The sequence below is a fragment of the Daphnia carinata genome, chromosome 3 (assembly GCF_022539665.2).
Source record: "Daphnia carinata strain CSIRO-1 chromosome 3, CSIRO_AGI_Dcar_HiC_V3, whole genome shotgun sequence".
In the NCBI taxonomy this organism is placed as follows: Eukaryota; Metazoa; Arthropoda; class Branchiopoda; order Diplostraca; family Daphniidae; genus Daphnia; species Daphnia carinata.
In genome coordinates, this window is record NC_081333.1 from 2,939,138 (window position 1) to 2,966,334 (window position 27,197).

General features: G+C 39.4%; 1 protein-coding gene and 1 long non-coding RNA gene across 2 annotated transcripts in view; one reads left to right on the top strand and one right to left on the bottom strand.

Annotated features, from left to right (window-relative positions):
* LOC130693339 (uncharacterized) overlaps positions 1-7,062 on the top strand; it is an 18,778-nt gene extending 11,716 nt beyond the window's left edge. The window contains exon 3 of the long non-coding RNA XR_009420687.1: positions 6,924-7,062. This is a non-coding gene — a long non-coding RNA (uncharacterized LOC130693339). The remainder of the gene's footprint in view (positions 1-6,923) is intronic.
* On the bottom strand, positions 4,446-27,135 carry LOC130693291 (uncharacterized). Its single transcript, XM_059494553.1, has 7 exons — positions 27,010-27,135; positions 15,075-15,280; positions 13,208-13,422; positions 8,182-8,343; positions 7,324-7,563; positions 7,006-7,261; positions 4,446-4,633 (listed from the first exon to the last, which is right to left on the bottom strand). Exons 2-7 carry the CDS (start codon positions 15,211-15,213, stop codon positions 4,518-4,520), a joined length of 1,128 nt encoding a protein of 375 aa, XP_059350536.1. The 5' UTR covers positions 15,214-15,280; positions 27,010-27,135; the 3' UTR covers positions 4,446-4,517.
* Between the last annotated feature and the right edge of the window lie 62 nt (positions 27,136-27,197).

The window sequence follows — 27,197 nt, forward strand, 5'->3', positions numbered from 1 at the left end:
AGGCTGTCACAAACAGTGTCGGTTTGAAACGGGGGGGACGCACGCGTGCGGGAGAGAAGCAAAACGAAGAAAAGAGCTGCTCGAGTCTGCGCACATTTTCACGCAGAAAAATGTAACACGATGAGAGAGAATAATGTTGTCAACCGAGCACGAAGCACAACAGTTAATTTTCGTTTTTTTTTTCTTCGTTTTTCGCTACCTGATAGTATCGAAATTTTTGGTTTTCGTATTATTCCATTATCGTCGTGTTACTGCTTTTGTATTTAGATTATGTTTTAGGTTAATAGATTCCTAGTGAGGTATAATAATGACATTGTTGTTTGGTTGGGAACATCGTCACGGAGTTTGGGCGCTGAATAATTTGAGTCGTTGTTGTGTAATAATTTTGGCTATATGTAAATTCCGAGGAACAAGAGAACATCACAGCGGCTGAGAAAATGTCAGCCTCCAGGTTGACACACATTACCGGTCATCGTTGTTCTCTGAAGTCTGAACTTCAAAGGCTTTTGTATCCATTTGAAAACGATCGCCCTTGAGGCTCTTAGAGTTCCTGTCTTGATTTGAAATTGCCGCCGTGATCAAGGATGCCTCCGGCCAAAGCCGGATATCGTTTTATTTTTTGGCCGAAATTTTATTGCCGCTGCCACTCACTACGAAAGGAATAGAACCAGCATAATATTTAATTGCGAAAAATCGCAGTCGGAATTGTTTCAGGCAAAATATGCGCTCGCGCAATCGATTGTGCCACCCACGTTTGAAACTGATTTAATCACTCCCCAAATAGTCGACACTATGTAAAATTTTTTCTTACATTTCTTATTTGCGCGTGAGTTCAGTTTTGAGTAAGCTTTTTTTTTTTTCACTGGAAATTGACGCCTACATTACGCGTGCAACTACAATGTTTAAGTTGCGCTTGTTGGAAATGCAAATTAACATCATAGGGAAGACGAGCCGATCGAAACGAATCCTTAAAATTTACTGTTGCCGAAACCAGGTCACGTTCTGGCTGAAAATAAAAAATCAGTAGAGATCGTTGATCGTGAAAAGATAAAAATGGAAAGCCCTAAGACGATGATGCGGATTTCTCAGAGGTTCTTTCGCTGGATTGCTTCCAAAGCCATCGAGTTTAATGTTTGATTATTCCATTAATACAATTACTGTGGTGTATTCCTTTGGGCCAACATTTTGCTCCGTTCTTGGTTTTTGTCGATGGCCATATTGTCCGGGGTCATTGAGCCGTAAGCACTAGATTAAAAATCGTTCATTGCGCTTCAAAGATTTCCTGCGTTTTCTATGTTTTTCAAGCTAAGTGACGTGCAAAGGATTTTGAGAATTGCCCTTTGAATTTCCCGGTTTTGATTGAACTTTTACGTGTCGCTATTTTTTTTTTTTTTCAGGTTATAGAGACGATATTAATTGCGTGTCACTCCAAGTTGTTCAGTTTGTGTAAGTTTCGCAATGCAAGTCCAACTTGGCAACGTGTCCGATTTTATTTTCGTCCATTACGTTCGTGATTCTAAAGTTTAGCAAAATTTAGCGCTTCGTCGCACTTTTGATTTCATCCCCAATGGCGATGTTGTTTCAAATCCTCATTTCATGTTGCCTTAACTACCTTAAGTCTCGAAAGTTAGAAGCTTGAACGAATAATTTATGTATCATGACCTAAAAGGAGCAATAATGTTGAGACAGTTATGTTCAGTTTTCGAATGAAGTGAACGCACCCGTGGGTGTTCAAGGAAGTCCATTTGGATCGCGATAGAGTGGGACCACTTTGCATAGAGTGCGAGACATTTGCATACCTCATACTTAATCAAAAACGGGCGGGCTGTGTTCTGCCTACAGATCCGCTCAAGAGAGGCTGCTGCTTCTTTTCCTCTATGGTGAGGCTTTTGATTTTTAATGAAGCACGACCGGAAGCATAATAGGCCGATTCGTTTTTATAGAGCCACTGAAAACACAAAAATCGCTTGGCATTAGGATACAGGAGCTAAAAGAGTTTGCAACTTGCTTACTGATTAAAATGCACGGTCATGTAAAACGATGTGATGGAACATAATGAAACGGAAGCGCTTTAAACTCTATCAGTTTTTTGTTTGGTTTAAACCAATATGTTTTAAGATGCGCATAATGTTTTCACATATCGATGTTGTAGCAGCCAAACTCTATCGCGTGATTCTGGTGGCTGGTTGTGGCTCTATTAGTAAACTTCATCGAACGCAGGCTGTTGATTCCGTTGGATCGATTCCAGAATATTTTGAAGTGAACTAAGAATGAAAAGACGATAGCCGTTGCCCGATCAACGGCCTTGCTACCAATTTATTTTATAACAGGTCATAAAACTGTACCAGTTTTCTCCCAGCTGGTATGTGTGTGTGTGTGTGTATGTGTATATATCTGGTTGTGAAATCATTTCTTGCCTGACAGCTCGTAACGATGTTGGCTGCCATCCAGATTTTTGATTTAGATTCAAGAAAAATACACGAATGTATTTACGCATAGAAAGACGGCGTTAAGCAAATCTTTTCACGCGCATCTCGTTTCTCTTTTTTTTTTTTTTTTGTTGCGAATAATGAACCCATTCCGACGTTCTTTTTGTGAAGACTCTTTGGATGCATTGCATAAAAGAAAAATGAATACGTTTGCGGAAAACTGATCCAACGAAATGCGGAAAAAAACCTGAAACACCACTTCATTTTCTTTGAATTGCATCCCCACGTTTTGATTTAAGAAAAAATGTAAAATCATTATTCGTTATCTTTCTCTGCTAGATTTGTATTTGCCCAGCCTATCGTCTATTTTTTATTGATGCCAATTGTTAGCAAACAGGTAAACCATTGCGTGTTAATCACACGTTTTTCAACGTTTCTACATCTAGATGAAATTGGAGCTTAAACGTTCTATCATGTTGCATATGGTTATCCTATTATTGGTGCGACTGATGTTCGCTAATCCGACGATGTGTCATCCCGGACATGTGACGCTCTAGCGGTGCGGATAACATTGTGCCGCTTCCACTTTTGGCAGAAGAATGGGGAAAGTCGGAATTACCATTGCTTGTTGGGACAGTACCTATTGCGCTACGCGTTGAGATTGTTACAGCTGGATACGACACGCTATGGCCATCGATCAGCACATTAATCCGCCAACACACCGTTGTATTCCGCTATTATATAGAGCCAACGCACACACACACACACACACATCCTTTGATTCGATTTTCTCTTGTTCTCTTGGCCGGCTTTCCAACTTTTGTTCCAATAAAGTTGTATACCAGCAATGCCTTCTAAAAGCCAGGACTCGCCATTTTGTGTTATTGACGCATTTTGAGCAAGTAAGGAAACAAGAAAAGGGATTCGTTTATCATTTGTTATCTGACTGGACATTGCGACACTCTTGTGCTCTTTTTTACAAGCTTCTAGTTTTGTTTTCGAAAACAACTTGTTGTCTTATAGTCATAAACCTGTCCATTTTCGATAGTCCACTTTGGTGTTGAAGCATTTGATTTTATTTTTTTTTTGTACATGATATTTTATTTGACGTACCGTTTGTGATGTGGACGTCAAGGAAGTTTAGCGCTGGCTACCTGCCATTAAAATGTTTTCATTTCCTCACTTCCTTTGCCAATATTTTAGGCGGAAAAGCGTCGTGACCTTGTCGAAAATTTGGAACAGCTAAAATTGTTGGACAAACAGGTTTTCTCATAGGATTTCATGAATGGCGGGATGCTATACCGTAACGCTATAAACTTTTGATGTCAACAATTTATACGGCCATGAGCGTTGATTGGGAGCGATGCGGAACTGAAAAATAATCGATAGTTTTATTCTACATGTATGTGTTGGCTTAATTTCTCCCCAAAATTTTGTTCGGTGATTTCATTTTCGTTAACGTTGTGGTTAAGACGTATTTTCGTGAATGCGGAGAAACACAATTTGAGGCTTCACCGACAGGATAACGAATGGATTCTCTATTTCTTTCAACGCTTTCCTCGTAGAAAAATTCAATCTGAAATGAATATGGGTTTAATCTCTTAGCTCGTCGGATAGACATTTTCTGAATATATCTGTGAACGTGTGTGATAAACGAGAGAAGTCATAAAAAGTTCGGCAAATCATGGCGTAGAAATCACGGTGTGTGCGTCTTACTTCCAAGGGCTTTTCAAGCAGGAAAATTTTGGTTTAATGAATGATGGAAATGTGGTTAAATGAGTTAATATGCAAATAATGTTTGTCGAAGAAGCTGTTCGAATGTGTCCCTACGTAATTCGAAGACGTCAACGCAGAATTAAAAATATGACGTGGAAAAGGCAAACGAGGAATTTTGTTTTCTTTAAATATAGTCAGATTAATTTATGTTTATTATTATTTTTTTTATTATTATTTTTTTTTATATCGAGCAAAAGAATTTGTACACGAATGGGCACGATGAAGTTATAGGATTATCGATAAAAGAACGACTCGTGATACCATAAAAGAAAATCGAATGGAAGGTACAACGTAAAGAAAAAAAAATCAGAGTTATCGATTTTGAAGAGGCATCTGAAGAAGAAGGAAATTTAGCCCAAAGATGAGCACATTCAGTGGAATGGAAGATTTCAGGGCCGACTGTCTCTGAACCGCCGCTGGTCGATCACCTAATAACACAAACGACAATTATTTGTGAACAAAAATAATCTCCATAAATTAACTTATATTTCATTATTTTTATAATTTTCTTAAAACGGTTGAAATTTGATTTGAGCTCGGGTGATTCCACCTTTTTGACAAGTCCCACGTAGCTAATTAGATGCAAACATACGAGTGTAAATATACTTCTACAGGTGAAGCAGGTTGCTGAGCAACAAAACGCATTTTTAAAAAAATTGTTTTCGATTCGAAAAACAGGCCGGGGTAAATGTATCTTTTTGAACATATTTCCTTTGTCACTCGCACCGACGCCTAGCGTCAGCATCCAGCTTAAAAATCGTCTAGGTTTTAGGCCCTCCTTTATGTACGGCGCAGAAAGGAAGCCTCATCATAGAAGCACTCTCGCTAACCATTTAGCGGCCTATTACGTCAACCTGGGTCGCCTTACATCTAAAAAAAAAGAAGTTATTTAGACGAGGATTGATTACAGACGAGGTAATGGCTGTTATTTAGCTCATAACGTATGGCTGTGCGTGTGATATCCTAGGCTACGTATTTTTTTTTTTTCCGGGAGGGTCTTCGACAAACACAACATTTTGATCACAACGTTGATGTGTTTTTCTTTTTTATAATGTCTTGATTGAATAAGGGCAACGGTCCTAGTCTAACATGGAAAAAAAACTAGGCTGCAGTAATCGATCCAACAACTTTTAATCGGTCCTTTAACCGGGAAAAGCCGGTCCATGAGTTCATTGTGCCTTTCTTTTTTATTTAGTTTGATGGACAAAAAAATAAAGTATTTCGAAAAACTTTCAACTGTGATAACCGACTTGTGTTGGGCTCTCTTGAAATAGCATGCAGGATAAAAACGACAGCAGATGTGGAGTTGACATCGTATTTCTAGTGGGGTAGAGTCCGGTCCCAATGACACGCAAAAATGCAGTTGATAAAAGGGCAAATGCAGATGATAGAAACGAAGGTAAACAAGAGAAAATCTAGAAGCAAGATGGACTAGGAAATGCTAAAAGATATTCCTGTGTCATTTCTTTTTTATTATTTGAAAAAAAAAAAAAAACGGACAGGAAAGAGTAGGAGGAGTTGGTGATGTCTCGGTCTGGGGTTATGTAAAGATGCCACAAACACGCCAAGAATGTTTTCAGGAAGAATATGATAACGTTGAAAAATACGGAATTCTAAGGAAATGGCAGACGGACACAGTGCGAGTTAATCGACGATGTCACGTACTCAAAAAAACCCGGAGGAAAATAAAAGAGAAAAATTTCTTGTTTTTATCGATTTCAAGAGTCAGAGAAAACATTAGAACCAAACAAAAATTGAGTTGTTTGTGCATCTCTGGCGCAACTCTCGAAAGTCAATTTGCTTCTATTGTACACTCAAAACATTTTGCGTCGGGAAAATTCTTTTTTTTTTTTCACGTTTTCCAGTTGCGTTTATTTAAAAAAAAAAGAGGTAAAGAGCGGCATAATTGAACTCAATTGTAGAAGGAAAGAAAGGTCATAATTGCTTTTCATTTGAGGATGGCGATCAAGAACGAAAAACGGCTGGTGCGTGTTCCTCACCTGATTGTTATCTTGAGGGTTCTACTGGCGTTTAACGATCGATACATAATTACGTGCGCTGAGAAAAACACGACGACCGTATGGCGTGTGAAAAGAGATAGTCTCCCCCATTTCGACGGATTGCCCTAACGCTTTTCATTCGTGACCAACACAAGGAGAAATAAGTGGCCTTGCAAAATGTTTGACGCGTCATTCGTAAGAGCCGCGACGGCGGAAAAAAAGAATCGATTCTGCACAAGATGCGCACATCTATTTTCTTTCTATGGTCTATCTCTGGAGAAAAAACCGACTTGCCGAGTATTTATCTAGACGCCATGACGTTCGTTTGTCCTCCTTTTTTGAACGCTATTTACTGTCGTTAGTTTCCCAGCCTCTGTAATTTGACCGCGACATCAAACGCGTTTTTTTCCCACCGTAATCCGGAGAAATATTTCCTCGTTCTCCAGAATATCATAATTCATTGATAACAAGCATGCCAATTTTTCGATCAGAGATTTACGATCCGCAGGAATCTCGTAACTTACGATCCGTTCGTAGTTTCACGTAAGAAATTATTATTTTTTTTTTTTTTTAAACTTAAAATTTATAGCCGTTGAAGGAGCGTCTAGCACGAAATAATTCCATCAACAATTTGTTTGTTCATCGTCTGCGCTGAAGCGGAAACAGTTTTGATCTACTGGTACATCATACGTTTCGTTTTTGTTTTTTTTTCGTTCAGGATCGATGGAAGTTGGATGTTATGATGGCATGTGGCGGTGGGACCGAATATCGATTGATAGTGTAAACAATTGCCAATTCACCTTGTGAGACGAAGACGTTGACTGAGGCGGCCTTCCCTCTCCACGGTACGCAGGTATAATTGCCGGAATCAGCCGGATCTGCACGCTGGATCACCAGGCGGCTGGTCCACGCCATCCAGTCTCTTTTGCTAGCGTCCGATTCGGATACGCCTTCCAAGAAAACAGACACCAATCCTAATCCGGCGGATGATTTGCTGCCGTGAATCAACGGCCGGCCATTATGGAACCAAACGAACGGTAGGCCGCCCCCTCCCACCTGTTTTTATTGAAATTGCTGGACTTGTTTCGATCAAAATGAAAGGTAATGATGAATTATACCGTGGGTAAAGTCAGCTGAGGAAATTTGGTCTGCTGTTCTTCGACGCCGCTATTGGCGTTGGTGTCGTTCCCATTGCTGTGATTGTTCTGAAGATTCTTCGATTCCGGATGAAGTTTGCAGTGCAGCTGGATGTTACTCTCAGCTTCGACATGATGTTCGCCACCCTCGAGTACAGACGCCACAGGCATCCAAACTAAAAGTTCCACAAAGTGCGAAACTTGTCCCTGTCCACCCGCAATCTGGCCGCGTGAAAAAAAGAAGATGAATTTCACCATATCTACATATTAGAATTTCCCACGATCGTGTTCGGGACATATCAATTATTAAACAAAGTAGTTACGGTGGGAACGGCAGCTACTTGCTACAACTCTTCTTGACAAAGAAATACGCGTTTACCCACTAGTGCAAACTAGACGTAGAACTTTAGGTATCCTGCCTAATTTTACCTTTCTTTTCTGCAAGAGTTTTGTTAGCATCGACATGCATTTTTTACGGATCGTTACGTATTCATACCCATGGACAAAGGATCAATTATCCAAGCTTTTGCCAACATCGTACTTTTCTGTACATGAACAATTTTTTTTCGGATTCTTTTGTCGCTGCTTCATGACTTGCTACGTTAAAACACAGTTTTTCTCTTCGTCCAACTTCTATTCAGATTTTACAACACGGACGTCATTAAACTGCCCTACGACGTTGAGTCCTCTGAAAAGTCCAACTGGAACGCTGGCCTCTGTGTGCCGGAATCAATGGGGCAACACATTTCGGTCGCAAAAATGAAAGCCATTGGAAATTAAACTATGTTCTTGTTGCGTTAGTATGCACTGGCCTTTCCCTGATTAAATACTAATTATTACCTGGCATTCATAAGTGCCCGAGTCGTGAAGTTGAGGTGATTTGAGCATCAAAATCCAGTCAGGCGAACCGGGCCGGTTGAGGACGCTGAAACGGCTGTCGGCTGTGTAGACGTGACTACCGGACGACATGATGTGCCAGTCTCTCCGTCTAATCCACGAAACCTGTTTGAAAGTAAACAATAAAATACTGTGCATCACACTGTTAATTCATTTCATTTCTCTCTCTGTATATTACAGAATGACGTGAAACGTTAGAGGCACCACCACATAAACAAGGTGAAACGTTTGGAAACGAATGAGTATTCGCCGAAAGCCAAATGTCATCGATTCAACAGTAATCACAACATGTTTGGAGCGTTGTATGGAGGAAGAAGTTTGCGTGACGTCTTTTGACTGATGATGAAGTTTCGTCAACGCTGTCGGCTGTGTTGGGAGATTATAATATTACCACCTCTTCTACCATTAACGTACAGAGAACCTGCGATCGGGCTAAGCTATTGGTTAATTCAAACAGAAGCTGATGACAGCTCTAATGCACTTTCTGCGCATTTCAAACAACGTGATGGTTGATAGAGTTTTTCGAACGATATACGCAACCCTGGAAACTGATGGACTTGTACGCTGCTGTGCAACGATCGTACTGGCACAAATAATCAAATGATTTCCCTTTTTTTTTTTTTTTTCACGGTCAGTTCAAAAGAGAACCAACATGCATCCAAGGGCCTCTTTCAAATGCCTTTTAATTCAGTGCCATTTTGTTGTTGTAACGAATACTTTCGATCGGGCATTTGTTTAGAGGGACCGGCATAAAAGCTCTACGATCTCAAGTAGAACATTTGATTTTCTACGAATAAAAATTTGGTAAGAAACGTTACAGGAATAAAGTGGGCTCATTATTCAATTAGGATAACACCTACGTGTCATTTACACAGTTCCTCACGATGCTGTTATTCGTATTCTCAGGGTCTCCTTTTCCATCGATTTTTCCCTCAACAATCCGCCATTCAAAGAAAGAAAAAAGTCGACAAATGGCGGTTCTTCGTCGCAGTTTCTAATCAAGTTTTGAGGAAAGGGCAGAGGTTAATTAGAACAACCGATATAAAAAAAAATGTAACATATGAAACGTTACGCTTGCAAGTCGATTCTTTTCCAGAAATACACGAATAAATGTTATGAATTTGTGGAAAAGATCAACGATCGTATATCAAATAGTGTCGTCTTGGTACAACTGTGTACATCCAATGATCAAACCCAGACAGCGAAATCGGATACGCACAGACGACATTGAGATTCGGATCGCTTTGAGAGCCTCGGTAACTGTCCTACTTGCAGACGAAGCAAAACACCAGCGTTGACTTTCATGTAGGTTTTTTTTTTTATTTGATAAACAGGTGAATTCGTATGTTAGATAACGTTATTGGGACGAACTACTTTAGCTCCTTTTTTGTTTATGTGAAATAAATTTTCGATCAATTTGCCAACTATTGATTTGCAATTTACCTATTGCACAGAGGGGAAAATGGCGACAGTGAAATATACTTGTTGCTCTGCCAAATGGCTGTCGTAAACTGGTCACAGACAAAATGTTTGAGTTGAGCTGATCACTGCGTTCATAACAATACATTTGTTTCACTGAAATCACTGGGAAAAAGGAGAGAGTTAACAAAACTAAAACTGCCGGTATAGAAAGGTTTTTTTTTTGAAGTGATTGGCACATTTAGTTACCACAGCCTTTTGTTTCCCTTCCTTGAATAGGATGTGCACCCCGTCCCCATAAATATGGAACCTCTAGACGTGGCGGGAAAAGTCTTATGCCGCTTTTATTTTGCAAAAAGCTGTCATGTAACCCTTCCCTTTCTCTTCCTTAAAAGAAAAGTTTTCTTCGTGCCGTTGCAGTACTATTAACGATGAACAAAAATTGCAGCGGTGGTAAACATTTCCCGCCATTGGGAGGGATCCAAGATTTTTGGAGAAAGGGGGATCAAGGCCAGAGCCATAAGTTTCCTATGGTTTCGGTTCGAAAATTTTACTCATTTCTAATTTAGTATCCGTTTTCTAAGGAGGCGTTTAAATTTCTGCAGCAACACATAGCTAAACACTACTTTTCAACGATTACGATAAATTGAACTCGTGAATTTTGTGCTTGTGTACGGCAGATTGTGAAAAACGGCGATGACAATGTCTGAAAGTGTGTAGGGTGCAAGTGAATTCCGAGAATCGAAATTCGTTTCGAAACGTAGCAGAGAAAAGCTCAACTTTGGCATTTGATTGTGTAAGTGTTTGTCTTATTTTTATCTTCATGTGTTTTGTACATATATCAAGTGTTTCTGTCGTTAATTGCACCCGAAGCTAACTTTATCGAGTGTAATCGTCGTTCTCTTTTCAGAAATCTTATTTGCATAATGTTTGAAGAGTAATTTCACGCTATATTACAGCAACTACATGGCCAGGAGCAATCAAAAGAAAAACCCATATCTTTATGATGGGACATGTGGCAGCAACGTGCATTTGCAAACAACATCAATTGCTGGCCTGGCAGCCATATTTGTTCGCATGCCAGCCGTGACAATGACGACGCCACTAGAAAGGTAAGCACTCCCGACTCATTATTTTCGCTGTAATTGCCGGTCTTTTTTGCCGACTTGTTTGCGTTTGCTTTCATTTCCTGCTGAAGAAAACGTGTTGGGCAGTGGCGAAATGTTTTTATTTTTGCTGCCGATTTTTTTTTTTTGGAGGTCATTATTTTGGATTGTTTTCCAAACGTTTCTAGCCTGTTGCAATACAGCGCCGTGCTAACACTCGTCGTCACTAGAGGAAAGAAAAAGAATTGAGAATCGATCGATTTAAGGTTTTTTCTTTCCTTTCTGTTTCGTCCCACTTTTCACTGTGTTGTTTGGTGTTCATTTTCCCCCAAACCTTTTCAGAGATCCACTTGATAACTTTAAACAAAGCCACTTGCAAGATGGAGTTAATCGTGCGAAGTGGAATTGCACTTCAAGTTGTAGAAAGCAATCGTTTCGCCATTATTTTCGAAATCTCCTATTTTGTTTGTTGCCAAGATGTTGTTTTGCGGTCGATTTGCATGACGACTTTTGTAACAACAACAATCTCTTTCCTTCTCGTTCAAAGTGGAAGACTACGTGATTTCAGTCTAACTGTATCGTTAAATGTCTTTGTTGCACTACTGTAACCCCCCCCCCCCCCCCCCAAAAAAAAAAAGAAAAATATTGCAACTACTAAATCAATTGGAAATGAAAGGCGTTGATACGGTAGGATGTAATGGCGCCAAATACGATCAAACATTGCGAAAGAATTTGTGGTTTATTGCTTTTTGTTTTCTGGCTTAGATTTGAGCAGAACCATGATCTTTTTATTGCAGTTTTTACGGCCTATTTTTTTCTTAATCGACGTGACAAATTGCCGAATAAGCGAGTTATGCCGAGAAAGAAAACTTGTTTCAGGCCACTGTTTTTTTTTTTACGGGGGGACAAATGAAAGTCATTCTTAGAATCGCGTCTTTGCTAGCAATGTGTTTTCATCGTGTTAACGGTGGCTATAGACAGTAAGTAGAAATCCAGACAAATGCGGTGGAATATAACTTTCGAGCGTCATCTTTCTTGATAAATTACAGCCAGACGAAGTTGATCCTTTTTTTTTTTATCGTTCAGGTGATAGAGGTGAAATAAAAGAAGATGCATCCCCTCTTTTTTTTTTCCCCCCATTAAGCCGTGCATTCATGTCGACATTGTGTCCTCAATAAACGGGATGTTCACGAAATTTGCCTATAGAAAAATTGATTCTCCAAAGTGAGAAAAGTTTTAACTACCGTTGTTTAAATTTCTCTTTCTCTTTTGGATTTCGATCGATGATTCATTATCACCATTAACATTCCTGGCTTTCCTTTTTTGCATGTGATGTCAATCAATAGTCGTGGGTTGATAAAATAATTTCCATTTTCGTAATTTGCTGAATTGTCCGTACACGCCAGTTGAGTTTTTGAATTGGGGAAAAAAACCTTTGTACTACTCGATTCTATTAGACGAAATACGCTGGCGCCTTCTTTTGTAACTTTTCCTACAGTCAGGGTCATTAGCGGTTTCTGCATTCTGTATTTTATTTTATTTTTTTTAAGTTGTCTCGTACTGTACGAGCTCATGTTGAAAGTTCAAATGAGTTGTGCACAAGATAGGCTGGTTTATTCATTAGGAAAACATCTCCCAACCATTTGATGTTAATTTTTTTAAAGGAAACAGGAATGAGGACACGAAAAATGCTATTTTTTTTTTCGTTTGTCTGTGTCACTATGCAAAGGGGGGAGGGGCTAATAAAAACTTGCGTCACACGGTGTCTGTAGAGAAGGGCAAGCTAGTATCGAAATAATCTTGTCTTATTCTTCAAATGAGTTGGCTGGAGTTTTACCATTGACTATTCATGTAGCACTCTCTCAGTTTGCCGCGTTCGGACGTGCACAGCCGTGACACGTGTCTTTTTAATGAGTCGCTTCGGGACCTATTTTCATTTTTTTTTTCCTTTGTCAAGCAAGAAAAGAAATTTTTCTTTTATTTCTATGGCGACTACTTGTTTCGTTGGGTTTTTCTGCACAGTTTTTGTTTGAACTAGAACCGCGATACGAGGAAGTGACCCTTTTTTTCCATCGATTTCTTTTCGAATCTAGGAGTTAATAGTTAATTTTGAACGATGGATGACGTACAACAGATCAAAGTTGTCTTCATCATCCAGCGCGCAAAGAAAAGTGCAACAAGGTAGAACGTAATGCTGAAGTTTTTGAATCCGAATTTCTTTAAATTCAGCGGCAGGACATGGTTTTCGATCGACGGTGGATAACAAACTGGACATGTCGGCGCTAGTTCTTGTTGTCTTTCTAGCGTTAGCAATTGCATTTAGTGCCCAATGAAATCCATATTTCCATCGTCACTGACGTTGGTTGATTCATTTTTTTTTTTTACGGTTAAAGAAATTTCTTTGATGTCGATCTTTTTAAAAAGATAAGCAAAAAATTGCTTACCGTTCGCTGGCCGAGGCTGTAGGCCTTGCAGGGTAAAAGGGCGGTCTCACCCTGTAAGACGGTCATGTGATTGGCCGTGCCATTTTCGATTATTTCTGGAAGGAGCTCTTCCAGCTCGATAGCGACACCACTGGACGCCAATGGAGCGGCAAACGCCCGTAGAAGATCTGATCCACCGGCTACGACGACTGGCCTATTGTCCCCTACGTTGGCTTCTGTAATGTGCAATAAAGAAAAAAAAAAGAAAGATTGAAATTGTATGGCGTTAGGATGTAGTTATTTCAATTACTCGAGGCCGTTCTAATCTACTGCGATGTGTGGCGGAGTCTCATCGTTTACTGTTGTGTCTCATTTGTTATTAACTGCTTTGTGCTGGGGTATTAGCACGGCTAATCTTCTTTGCGATGTTGAATGCCTTGCTTGTTAGTCATATCTTTCATCGTTATCCTCGTCATTAATGCAGGGAGATAGTCGTACAGTCGAGAAGCTAACGTAGATGCATAGGGTTATTATAGGCATATCGTTTCCATTTGTGTTTTTTCTGTTTGTTCTGTCTTTTTTTTAAAACGGGTTGGATATATCATAAATTTTTGGCAGTCCTCATTTACAGCGCCTTTTTATTCATTTTTGTATAGCAGAGGAATTTGATAGACGGTTTCAAGGAATTCGTGTCATTGAATTTTTTAAATGTCAAAGGTCTAATCGGTTTTTGAAAGCGATTAGACAATGTGTCGGGTTTGCAACTACTCTGTCCTGTGCTGGACAATGTTGATTATCCGTTACGAAGGAGCAGGGGCGATTGTACATTCATTCACGTAGGAGATGAAAGCCTCGGTTCCAACTAGAGTAAGTAAACAACATCGCTGTTTACTCCTCTCCGTTTCTTTTTATTTTTTTTTTTTATTTGTGCTAGTCGGGCTTTTATGTTTCTGCTTCAGATCAAAAGCCGAAAATGGATGGCAATCTCGAACACATTGATTGTGCCGAACTGGTCAAAAGTGATGCGACTGATTTCGTTTGTCCTGCTGCACTGCAGAAAAGCCATTTGATCTCTGCTTTATTGAAGAAGCATTTTCGCCAAATCTCGGTGTATTGATTCCCTCTTGTTTTTGTTTGCAAAAAAAAAAAAAAAAGTTTGGCTTTTAGCGACTGCTTTTAGTGTTATCGAATGTTTATTATTATTTTTTTTTTCAGTAAGTAATAGCCGGGTGAGCTGTTTTTATTTCAACCCACAAGTTTTGATTTTATTATTATTTCATTTGAATGGCCAACCTTTAAAAATTTCTTTGCGATTCAATGGAAACTAAAAAAAATCGGATGTTTTTTTTTTACAGTGTGGCTTTCAATCACATTTTCTGAGTTTACTTTTTCAGTACAAAGACATTTTATCCGTGAAGACAACGTCACCTATTGTTTGTTGGGATTTTTATAAATCTTGTCTATAACGTACAGCCCTTTGAAAACTGCCGTTGGGTTGGTGGCATGTCAGAACTGGACATTTAAAACAAATACCCTCGACATCTGTATGTTTTGCGTATTCACTAGAATCAGATCCAACACGGGGTGTAATATCCGCCTTCATTTGACAATCATTTTTGATTTTATATATTTCGTATGTGGCTAAACATAAGGCAATGTGTTTGTTTCCCATTTTCCCCGAAACTTCATTCTTTTTATCTCGAAAAAGGGAATCGTCTGATGTTAACTGAAAGGTGGGGAACAAATCGGACAGGCTTCTACGTCAGCTCTTAGTTTGATTATTGGGTATGTGCTTTGTTACAGTCAGCTCGTATACGTGGTCATTGGACTGCTATTGTGTTGGATGAAATGTCAGATTATTCTTGTGATGGGGTTGCACATTTTTCACCTGTGGATACGGGGGTCATATTTATTGAAGCAGGAGCCGTAACAGCTGAAATGTGAGGCGTTATCAAGCTGGCCAGGAACACGGCGAAGAAGTTGCAAACGAATCTCTTGCTACCAGACGTTTTGTTTTTCTGATCCATTTTGATGTCACTTGGAAGAAGAAAAAAAACAAGATGGCGTCGACGTTCCAGGAATACTCCGCTTGCCCTAATAATGAGAGAACAAAACAAAATCGATGGCTAATGAGACGAGACAAACGGTTGGATTTCATGCGTCATTAATTTTTATTACATCAATTGCGATTGAAACCGCAGTTTTTCTCCACCCCCTACGAATTATCGTTTCGATTATGCACAACAACTTTTTATTTCACTCATCATACTTCCGTTCGTTGGCACAACAATGCGAACTTTCTCCCGTTTCGTTATACGCGTCTGGGCACGTAAAATATGCGTAGGGTTTGACAACAAAAAGATCAACTAAAAGTTAGCCGCACTCGATTACTTGTAATCTCATTCTTTTCTCGGCCCCTACCAGTTGCCACCACAGTTTGGCAGGTTTCTCCATTTGCGCCTTTTTCCTCTCAATTGACGATGACGATGTCCCCCACCTGAACGGCTAAAGTAAATGATTTCCATACGAAAGATGGCGCTAAGTTATTTTTTTTTTTTTTAAACATGACATGTCCTTGTTAAAATTTTTTTTTTTTGATGATTGAGCTTTTGGGACATGATTAGTAAACGTAGCATATTAAATGAAGACGAGTCAGCCGCTCTCGTGGAATTATACTAAGAAGAAGGGAAAGTGTAAATGATACTTTGAGCTTGTCTTTTGGAACTGACTTCTTCTTGATTGTTGAAATGTGTTACAGAAAAGATGCAAGAATTTTAAAGCAGAAAGGAAATGTGTTGGTACGTTCTTTGTTATGCGGTTGTCCAATTAGGACCTGGCTGGGATCCGACACTTTCTCTCGGGAGACATACTGATCCAGCCTAATTTGGTTATTTTTAGCTGTTTAATAATTTATTATTTTTTTTTTTTTTTGGAGGGCGGGGAGTATTCGTTACCTCGTCTGATTCGATTTTGAAAATTAAGTCAACGTGTCGGTTGACTTGTTCTATTTTTGAAATGGTGGGCGAGATTGTTTCAAGCAAACAAGGAACATGGAAGGAAACAATTTTCGTCTTCCCTGATTAAAAAAAAAGGACAATTTTTTCATCTGTGTCATTGGTACGATCGATAATCGATAGAACAAACATGTCTACAACGAACGTATCCGAAACGAATTGCCAAACGTCGTTTATTGAATTGATTTTTACTGTCTTATCATTTTTGTTTTGCTTGAATATCCTCGCCATTGGTTAAACTTCTTTGCAGTTTTCTTTTTTAATTCCATGCGTTTATTGTAATCGTAAAAAAAACAAAAAAAACGCACAACGCGGGGTGTTCTGCGGATGATAGCAAGAAGAATTTCAAAAGAAGATGGCACGTATTTTGTCATTGAAATGGCCTCGGCTCTGTAATTCAAAATAGTGTGTTTGTGTTTTTTCCTTAGTGGAATCATCTTCTCTTGACAAGTTCTTGGATATCAAACTGGCAGCGTATTGGCATGGAAAATAAGAAAGAAAACAAAGGGCACATTGATGTGCTGCGCTGCGGGGCGTAATCTATCATTCTCTTTTTGCATCTCGCAACGATAGAACCACCCGTACATCTTTTTGAATTTGATCCAACCGATGGCGTAAAAAATGGCCATCAAAATCCCGCGTAGCCTCAACTGTTTTCTGTCTCTTTTTTTCTTTCTTTATCGATCAATCATTCTTTGCGGGATTTAACGGCGTAAAACCCTTCTGGCCACGAAATTGTATCCGTACATTTCAACAACCTTCACGCTGCCAGATTCTCTCTTTTTTTTCCCCCCCTTTTAGATGGATAGGGTTTTTCTTTTTTAACGGAAAACTACGTTTCACTCTCTTATCGGCAGTGCAGAATTGAGAAGCTTCGTACGATCACGAGTAAATCTATAGCGATAGATTATGATCGAGTACGCGCAGAGAGCGTCACATGCAATTTTGGCTACGTTGGCTTTACGTTCTTCTCCGTTTTTCTTTTTAAGGGAACGTATCGGCTCGTGTCGGCTTTTATTCCAGTCGTGTGTGTGTGCGCGATGTGTGTGGCAATGTCGTCGTCCGACTACGTGGCAACGTCGGGCATTACGTGTATGTATATTTCGCGAAGAGACGTTCTGAGTGAGGGGGGAAACGTACCAAACAGACGAGTTCAAAATCGAAATAAATTTCTGTCACGTTTTCTTTGGGCTGGTTGCACGATCGATCGTTTGAGCTCTTTTATATTAATCTTGATCTAATTTTGTGTGTGTGGTAGAAACAGGGGTGGGCTTTTTTTTTTAGGCTCATGTCTTCCGGTTTCTTCTTCGAGAGAGAGAGAAAGAGTCGACTAAGCATCTCGTCCATTTGTTTGATTTATTGGATTGTTACTTTTTGTTTTTTTCCCCTTTCCATCACATCGATGACGCATTTTAGAATTGATTAAACATCGTTGCCCTTTAATTTTGTGTGTATCGAGGGAGGGGGGGGGGTTAGATAGAACAGCATCGCTTGCCATAGGCGCGAATAGAAAAGATGTGAAGAAGGGCGTGTCTCGAGATCAAAAGCGGAACTGCTCTCTGTTGTACATCAAAAGATTTTTTTTTTTTTTTAGAAAATTTTTTGTCCGCCGAGATGCTGCGAGAAGTGAAGCCAAACGATTGGCTATTAAAATTGCGCGATTAAAATTTTTGCTTCCGGAATTAATGGCGATTATCTTCCCAGAATTTGTTCCATTCCCTTTTCTTTTTTTCTTTTTTTTGGGGCTGTTAGCAAGTTCATAATTGAATTATTTATTGATATTTTTGTATTAGAAATACGTACTGCGAATTGCTCTTTTAACCTCTTTGACTTTTGCTTGGCGGGGGGGGGGGGGTGGTGGTATATATTTTGACCGTAGTCATTTGTGTTTCCCTTTTTTTTATTTTTTATTGTCGTTCTGACGATTTGTTCAGGGGAAAATAAGTCCCAAGTTGAACTAGACATTGCCAGACTACAAATTGCTCTCTTTTGACTCAACTCTGTACGCAATCAATGCGAACGCGTCACTCGAAACAACCATGCGATGATGTGAAATATTGCCGCTTCCCTCGCTGCCGCAGTCGAGCGTTACGTCAACACACTCCGCCTCCTAACGTTTCATCTCTACAGGTTACCAAAGTTAACCGGAAACAATACTAAGAGTTTGAAGAAGAGGGCAAAAAAAAAAAAAAACAAGGGTTGAGGAGCATATCTTGGATCGTAACGCCTCAGCTAACTGTTCCAAAGACCGAAACGGCCCAACTCCTTTCACTGGAGCTGATTTATAAGGTCGATGCCGGGGCATCCTACCACAGGGTTTGGTCGTCAAAAGCCGATTAGTAAACATCTTTTCTTCCTTAAAAAAAAAGGGAGGGGGGATGGGGTATTTAAATCATTTATTTTTTTGGCAATCCGCACAAAGGGCGGAGAAACAAAATAATAGAAAAAAAAAAAAAAAATAGACATACTCTTAGTTGAGGTGCACTTTGCAGTTTCAAAAGACACTGAAAAGGGCATTGGCTGGAAGCGAAAAAAAAAAAAAAGAAAGCCTTTAGATTTGAGCCCAGGCTGAAAACACACGCACGGCCAAGTCGAGAGCCCCCCCCCTCCCCCGTTTGTTGTATGTTCAATCCAATCAAACCATACCCTATGCCTTGAAAAAAAAAAAAAAAAAAAAATCCCCACGCACCAGCCAAGAAGAAAAGATTTAGAACAGATTGTAGTTGTAGTGACTGTTATAAATGATGACGTCAAATTTAAGGCGACGTTTTTTTTTTTTTGACTGATTGTGGGGCTGCCGACCGTGCAACTCGGTAATGCGTGTGCACCGTTGGGCGTTGCGACGGCTTCCTATTTTTCTTTAAAAAAAAAAAAGGAAGGTTCAACTGAGAACAGTTAAAAGATGTACACGCTTCATTATTCATGTATGCCACTTTTCGCATCGGGTTCTTTTTTTTTTTTTTTTTCTGTATTTTCTTAACAACAAACTTTCCTTTCATCTTGGCTTCTTTCAACGTTTTTTATTTTCTATGCTTATTGTTGGAATAATCAACGTAATGAGACTCTTCTTGTATGCGTCTCGTTTCAATTTTTAAAGTCGGCATTTCAGTGGGATTTGTTTTGAAAAATTCGAGGGAAAAAAAAAATAATTAAGGTTAAAAAAAAAAAAAAATACAAAATTAGACTTGAGCGACCCGGCAATGGCGTGTGCATTACTACTCGTAACGCCTTTCTTTTCGGATGGTGGCAGCAGCAGTCACATCCGTTTACGCGTTTTTTTTTTTTTTTTTTTTTTTGTAGATCGATGTACTTGTGCATAAACCGCAAAGAGTGCGGGTAAGGGGAAAAGCTGCTGGAAATTGCGCTGTTATGTCTCCATTCGAGAATGAAGTTGAAAGAAAAATCGTGTCTTTTCGTTTCATCCGAGCAATTGTACGCGCCTTATTTCCTCGTTTTGTCGCAGCTTCCGGTGTGATAAGAAAGTTCTTCCCCTCGAACCCCCCCCCCCCCCCCTTTTTTTATATTTATTTATTTATTTATTTATTTTTTTTTTTGCGGCCTTTTTTTGCTTCGACCAAAACACCCATTTGAGGCTACTAGATGAAATGAGAAGAGCATCACACGCTTGATGGAGGTCATTGGTCTTGCTTTCACAAACTGAATGGCTCGTATAAAATAAGAGTCCCCGCTCACTCCTTTTTTGTTTCCTTCTACCCCCAATCTTTTGGCGAAAAAAAACAAAAAAAACTGGAAGTTTCCAAAAAAAAATAAGGTTCTGGTTCACTATGGTCAACCGGCATGTCCTTCGGTCAAAATGTTTATTCTATTTTTCTTTTTGGCTTTCCGCTGTTGGGTTTCCATGCATACATTGTGTACAGGGGGGGGGGGGGGATGCCTTTACTCTGGGAGAAAAGAGTACACGTGTCCGTAAGAGCCAAGTGAGGCTTATATTGTACTACAGAGAGCCATTAGATTAGGAAGTTTGTTTTGTTTTTTTTTTCTTTTTCTTTTCCTTCTTGTTTTCATTTTGTTGTAATTTTTGATGCGTATCCTGCTGTGGGTGCACAGAGGATGACGTAATGATGGGAAAAAGGCGGCGGAAATAGCTGTACGAAAGAATCAAGCGAAATAACTATGGCACAGCTTTAACGCTTGTTATTAATAGGACAGATGCTACATTCTGCAAACTTGTATGCAAATATCCGCTCCACCCATTCCTTTCATTTTTTTTTTCCCTTCCCGCTTTTCGTTCGTTTATTTGATCAGTCGAACGCAGAAAAACTTTTAATATAAACGTATCCCTTTTTACATTTTATCGAACAGTTTCGAAATTCGTTAAACAGTTTTTCTTATTGGGAGACGTTTGATTCGCTTAATGTCGACGTTTAGGATTTATGCCGCCCTTTTTTTTTTTTTCTCTCCGTATTACAGTCCTGATGAACTGTATTAAAAAAAAAGAAACGATCAAACAGCAAAAAAAAAAAAAAGGCCGTTTGGCTACAGCAATTTCGAAATTATACGACGGACAGTAACCGGTTGAACGGCGCGAGCCAGTCGTCCAATCAGATTGATGCGTGCGAGTCAAAATATATATATATATGTACGTCTCCCCGTAGCTCTTAATATATTTTTATGATTTCCTCCGTAAACATTAAAGAGCGATGTAAATGTAGTCTGCCACGGACGCAAAATATTGCCCATTATTTGTGTGTCGGGCTTTATTGTTTCAATTGCTGCATCGCTTTTAGCTGCCAAACGTTTGGCTTTAGAGAGAGATTTCCAATGTTATATAACCAGTTTGGACTTGCCTCGTTTGATGTAATAGACACACACACACACACAAAATAGCTGCCACCAGCTATTCACCCATATTCACAATAGCCTGTCGTGTGAATAGTTCATTGACAATAAGGAATATGAACTCGTATGACGTCATTTTCTCTCTTTAAAAAGAAAACAAAAAAAACATGTCGGTGGCTGATGAATAAGATCTGTGTAACACTCGAAAGTTGAATTAAAAAAAAAAAAAAAAGCGCGTCTTTTTGTCGTTGTGTCTTGTAGCCTGTAACATAGACAATCGCGTTTCACGCTTGGACGCGTCCCTTTTGCGCGTCGCGCTAAAGTTTTGCATTCGATGAAGCGGGCCGGACAAACAAAAGAGTTCGCTATCGCCATATTACTGAAGTTGCACCCGATCGATGATCTCGCTCCAAACAGGCTTTTCTTTTACTTGCTTCTTATTCTACTGAAAATGTATATGCTTTAAAAAAAAAAAAGAATGGGAAAGCCTAAAAGGGGAGTGGTTTGCACGCGATGATCGAGAAAGGAATAGTCGATATTGTCAACTATTGAATTCGAATTATTTTTGCATTATTTTCATATTTTGTATGCGTTTAAGTGATGGAACAAGTTTCTATAGTTCGTCGGCGGGCATTTCGAAACTGGACTTTTGCTGATAAGAGGGAGGCCGGGGATCAATGTAGAGACACATACGATGGGGCCCTTCAGCGCGTTAACACATGGATGGAGATCATTGAATCATTGGTTGATGGCCGTCTGATCTCTCACGAGAACTCGACAGCCACTTTCTTTTGTTTTGTCCCTCTTCTCGTGCTTCATTTATTCCGATGACGAATTGAAGATTGGATCAGTTTCAACGTTTGATTTTGTTTTTTTTCTTTTCTATCACGTTCCATCTTAAAATGGATGGTATAAGAAAATATTAGATTTTTTCCCACGTCTTGCACGTGCACGTTCTTTTTTCTTTTCTTTTGGGGTGTGTGTGTGTGTGTGTGTGTGTGTGTGTGTGTGTGTGTGTGGAAAACTGACAATCGATGACTGCATCCGGCATGTCCGTCAGTCTGATGACAATTGAAAAACAAACAAAGACGGCCATGTCAACTAGCAAAATTCTCGTTTAGATCTTAAAACTTCATTAAGTTTTCCAGGCCGCCTTCCCGCGGCTGTTGCGGATGCAGATGGGATGGCTATAGACGGGGTGTGTTGGGTTTTTGTATCCGTCGGCGACGAAGGAATACAAAACAGTTGGGACTAAACAGGTCAAAAAAGAAGGGGGAATGGGGGGGGGGGCGCAATTAATATGCAGAAGACGTGAAATGGCACACTAGTACGAAAGAAGACGCTTTTGCCATCTTGTGCGGTCACTTGTATTTTCATGTTTTGGTCTCTGTGGGGGGGATTTTTGTCTTGAATATTTTTGACGTGTACCCGATGACTTTGCGCTAGTGACGTGATCAGATGTTAGGACGATGGGGACGTGCGTTCGTCGTAGAGGCTGTTGGCGGGGTTGTTGAAATGAATTTTGGGTCTTTTACAAAAGCGTTAAATCAGGAATGATTGACAACGTGATTATAGTGCACGTGAAAGAAAACTAAAGATCCTATTGAATTGCAGATGATTTACTTAAGGGCCGGGGGGGGGGGGGGTCATGCCGAAAAGATTCGCGTCTCCATGTGCTGCATTAATTAGCGTTATTGACTGATCGAAAAGAAATGAGGACAAAATCGATTTAAGAAAAAAAAGAATGTTATTTGCTAATTTGTTTGCCTTTGTCAATGTGATTGGGAGGAAAAGTTTTGTTAGTTGAACGATGTCTTTATGCTTGTGACATTAACTCGTGCAGTTCCAATTTGCTGCTAGGTCATTGCCCCAGCCAGAAAGCTAAAATAATATGACGTTTTTTTAGACGTACTCGGTCGTTTTCACATTTTTTTTTTTTTTTTTTTTTTTTAGTATTAGGAACTTGCGTCAAATTCTTTCTGTGTTTCGTGATCAGCAAAATAAAGAAGATGAAAAACTCACGTTGCCTTGACGACGGCCATTGCGCGTCTCAACTGCCAATCTGCGAGACCCGGCGGTATTGTTTATTAGGTCTTTTTTTTTTTTTTTCACGATTTGTCCGCCATGAACATCAGGTAATGGCCGATAAAACAAAAATAGGAAGACTTAAAAAACAAAACAAAAAAAAAAACACGGCATTGCATCGCTGGAAATGTGGGGGGGAGAAACGGGATTAAGAACGTACGCGTCCTTTCGAATAATAATAGCCTCTGATTTCTCGTTCCGCAGCTCTGAATGTATTTGGAATGTCCGTTTTTCTTATGTCTATGGACAAAGTCCGTGCAATGCGGTGCGTGATACCTTGTGTTTTATAATCCAACGAGCCACACCCTTCTCTGTGATCTTAAGATATCGATCGATGTCTGCGGTGGTGCTGTTTGCTTTCACGCCGAACTTCTGGATTTCAGTCAGCAACTCTTCCGATGGGGGGGGGGGGGGAGAGAGAAAGAGAGAAAGAGAAAATCAATCAGTCGTGCTGGATCTGATTTCTTATTAACTTCTTTTTTTTGCCACCACGGCAGCGTCCATGACTTTATAAACGTGGGCCTTTTGTGTGTGTAGACCCCCCCCCCCCCTTTTTTTTTGTGACGCACTTTTCTTGATTGCCTCTTGCTGACACGCTGATCTTACACATCATCTGTCAGCCGAATTACGAGGAGTGTTTTAGGAATAATTTTCATGCTTCGTATCGATTTTCACGCGGTCATATGAACCCTCCGCCCCCCCATAGTTTTATTTCATTTCGTTTGGTTTCCTTGTCCGCAAAAAAAAAGAAAAAAACTTTCATTTTTAACTCGAAACGATTAAGCAAGCAAGGCTGTTGAAAAAAACAAAATAAAAGATGTGCCGCAAAACAGAGTTGGCAAGAGGAACTTTATAATTCGATTCCCAAGTTCTTTGGTAACACTGTAGAAACATGGCAGCCTAAATAAATTATTGATTGATTTTTTTTTTTTACTTTCATTCGATACCGCTGTTACGCACATATTTTACGGTCTGTGCGATCAAAAGCGGGGGGACGCGACAGGATTTGATGAGCCCCCCTCCAAAAAAAAAAAGAACAAAATAAAAGCGGCCGTACGTGATTCGATGCGAAACTGCTTTCGTATTTTTCTTTTTTTTTTTTTTTTTTTTTTTGGATAGTGAATGTTGAAACAGTTTGACGTTAATAAAAAGAATGGCCGAGACATTGTGGTGTGACACTCGAAATTTCGATTCTTTTGTTCAATTTTTTTTTTTTATTGTGTGTGTTAGAAAAGCGCTACAAGGTTCCGTTAGACCCTTTCACCTCACGCTAATTGACGTAACAATGAAATAGTGTGACAGGTATTCGTGCTGTCGCCAAAGGCCCGTGGGCCTATTGCAGGTCCTTTTTTTTTTTTTTTTTTTCGTAATCACATTACGTCTGTTTGCCCGTGTTTGCTTGGAGTAGAACGCAACTTGATTTCCGGCCTTCACCTGTATTACGTTTACCGTGAGCTTATTTGTTTTTCTTATTTTATTTTCTTGTTTTTGCTACGCCCACACATTGAAATGGATTGTTTGTTTGTTTGTTTTATTTGGCTGCATTCGTCTTTCTATAGCACGTATAGTGAATACGTCTTACATATTCACGTATGTAATAAGCCTATACATAATACATAAGGAAATCGTTTTTTTTTTTTTACACAGGAATTACTCACGCCAAGGCGGCCGCCCGTTTTGTATGAATTTTGCCAATGGCGAGGGGATTTTTACTGTTACGATTAATCGCGATTTATTGCGTATTGAGATTTGGAGGAAGCGTCGAAATAACGTGCCGGTGTAAATGCTGAACTTGACTTTGAAAAAGGCGAGTCATTTAAAAGGTAAAACTAAATTGAGGGACATTGGATTCGAATGTAAATTGGCCGTCAGCCGATGAATTTCAAAACAGCGATCCAATTATCGTACGAAAAAAAAAACAAAAAAAAACGATGTAAGACATTTTAACGACGCAGACTGTCGCTTTCCGTTTTGCTACTTTGTTGGACATCTTAAACGTATTTCTTTTTCTAGTCGTTTATAGGCGCGTTAAAAGCTCGAGCGCTAAACAAAAGATGGTCACAACATTTTCAAACTCTTGGTATCGTGCGTGCGCCTAATCGCACAAAGATGATTACCAACCTTTTTTTACGTATTCGTTTGAAAACTGTTGTTGGTTTACGTAACGTATCACGTAACTGTTTTATTTTTCCAATTAGCTTTTGAAACTAATTGTTTTAATCTTGTTCCTCCTCGATTTCTGTTGGGATTTTGCAACACTTTCGAGTTGAGGAAACAGAAAACAAAAAACTTTCCGTCCTTTCTTGTATCGATTTCAAGAAGTGAAACTTTTTTTGCGTAATGGGACACTTCCGGATGCGTCGACCAACTTTCCACTAGAAAAAAAAAAAATAAATAAAATAAAGGGCTGCAAAGTGTATAGCGCAGGGGAACACAAAACTCTGCGAGCTTCTCCGAAATGTGTTTTCCATGCATACGCAGCACGTTCTTTTAGAAAGGGGGGGGGGGGGATATCTCGCTTTCATAAATTTCAAAGTTTTCAGCTCGTTTAATGATCTTTAGCTGTTTTATTTTCCTAATCACTTGATAATCAGTTTTCCAAAAAAAAAATGGCCCTAACTTTTGCAGGCTGAATTTTCTTGTTTACGTTTTACGCTATTCAAAAAATTGTTTCTCATTATCCAGTTTTCAATAGAACATCACGTTAGGCCAGCGTTAAAGCCTTTGCCATGTCTTTTCTATCTAAATGATTGCTGAAACCCGTCATTTTTTTTTTTTTTTTTTCAAATGAACATTTCAGGAAGAAGAGAGAGAGACTGTGTATAAAACATGGTTGGCTTATGTTAGCCTTAAAAACAGAAGTACCAAAAAAAAAAAAAAAAAAAGACGGGGGGGGGGAAAGCCGATTATTGAGATTTTCATCACGAAAAAGAAGTTTCTTCCACTCGACGACTTCTTCTTTTCCACTCGTTGATTTTCGGGCGGGGAGGGTTTGTAACAGTTGCCTAGCTTTTTTTTTTTTTTTTTTTTTTTTCTTTTTGCCATTGCTCCAGTAAATCTGTGGAAATTCTCTTTTTCTTTCGTGCTTCTTTTTGATTTGATTCGCCATCGGTCGTGTTTCTTTTAAATGAAGACGCAAACCGGAGGGAGGGGAGGCATATAATGTAAATGAAGATGGTAGCTAATAGAGAAAAATGATAACCAGAAGAAGACGGGGGATATTTTACAAATTGATACGCATATTTTGCTAACAATCACCGGCCGTCGTTTTCGATTACTCGCCATTTCCATTACGTTTTGGAAATTGGGGGGGGGGGGGGTTGTCTTTCTTTCTTTCTTTTTTGAGGAGAGGGGTAATCATTAGCTCAAAAAAGAAGAGAACGTCTGCGAGCGTGTATGATTCACAATGTATAGATGGTGATGAAACATCAGCTGCAACATAAGTGGAACGCTCTATGCGTTTTCAAGTCAAAACTGTAGATCAAAGCGCAATATGACCAGAACAAGTTTCTCTGCGCTTCGACAAAAGCCGAATTTCTAGCCTTGGCATTTGCGCGAATATCTATAGCACATGCATGTTTTGCTAGTTCATGAATTAGGATGAAGAGAGGGGGGGGGGAGGGGGTTAGGTTAGTCAGTACAATAGTTGTGGAGAGTGGTGGTGAACAGCGTAATTTGAATTGTCTTTCATGAAGCCCTGCATATATTTCCATTCATAACGATAACTCTGCGAATAAACTTGAGCGTTTCGTTACCATCAAGTTTTAGCGAGGAGGGTTCAACAGTAAAAGGGCCTTTTTTAATGTGCCAACATTAATGAACGAATACTCCCCACCCCCCCACCTCCCAAAAAAAAAAAAACAACAAACAAACAAAACAAAAGACAATTCGCCTTGAAAGAAAATGAAAACATTAGAGACTTACCTTCGTAAAATAGCTGAGATGTAAAACAATTGAAACGGAAACACCTCGTGTTTTGTTTTCGGGCGTATAATTTTTCTATTTATTATTTTTTTTTAAATGTTGCAACACTTAAACAATGAACGATGAATTGTTTAATTTAACACACTATATCGATACGTTTGCTCAGTGTCCACCTATTTTTTTTTTTT

What these genes read in the sequence shown, in the direction of transcription:
- LOC130693291 (XM_059494553.1), bottom strand. Translation starts at nt 15,213, where the DNA reads ATGGATCAGAAAAACAAAACGTCTGGTAGCAAGAGATTCGTTTGCAAC. An exon ending in TATGACCCCCGTATCCACAG is followed by an intron (nt 13,423 to 15,074) that starts GTGAAAAATGTG and finishes TGCACATTACAG; the next exon opens with AAGCCAACGTAGGGGACAAT. An exon ending in CGGGCACTTATGAATGCCAG is followed by an intron (nt 7,564 to 8,181) that starts GTAATAATTAGT and finishes TCACGCGGCCAG; the next exon opens with ATTGCGGGTGGACAGGGACA.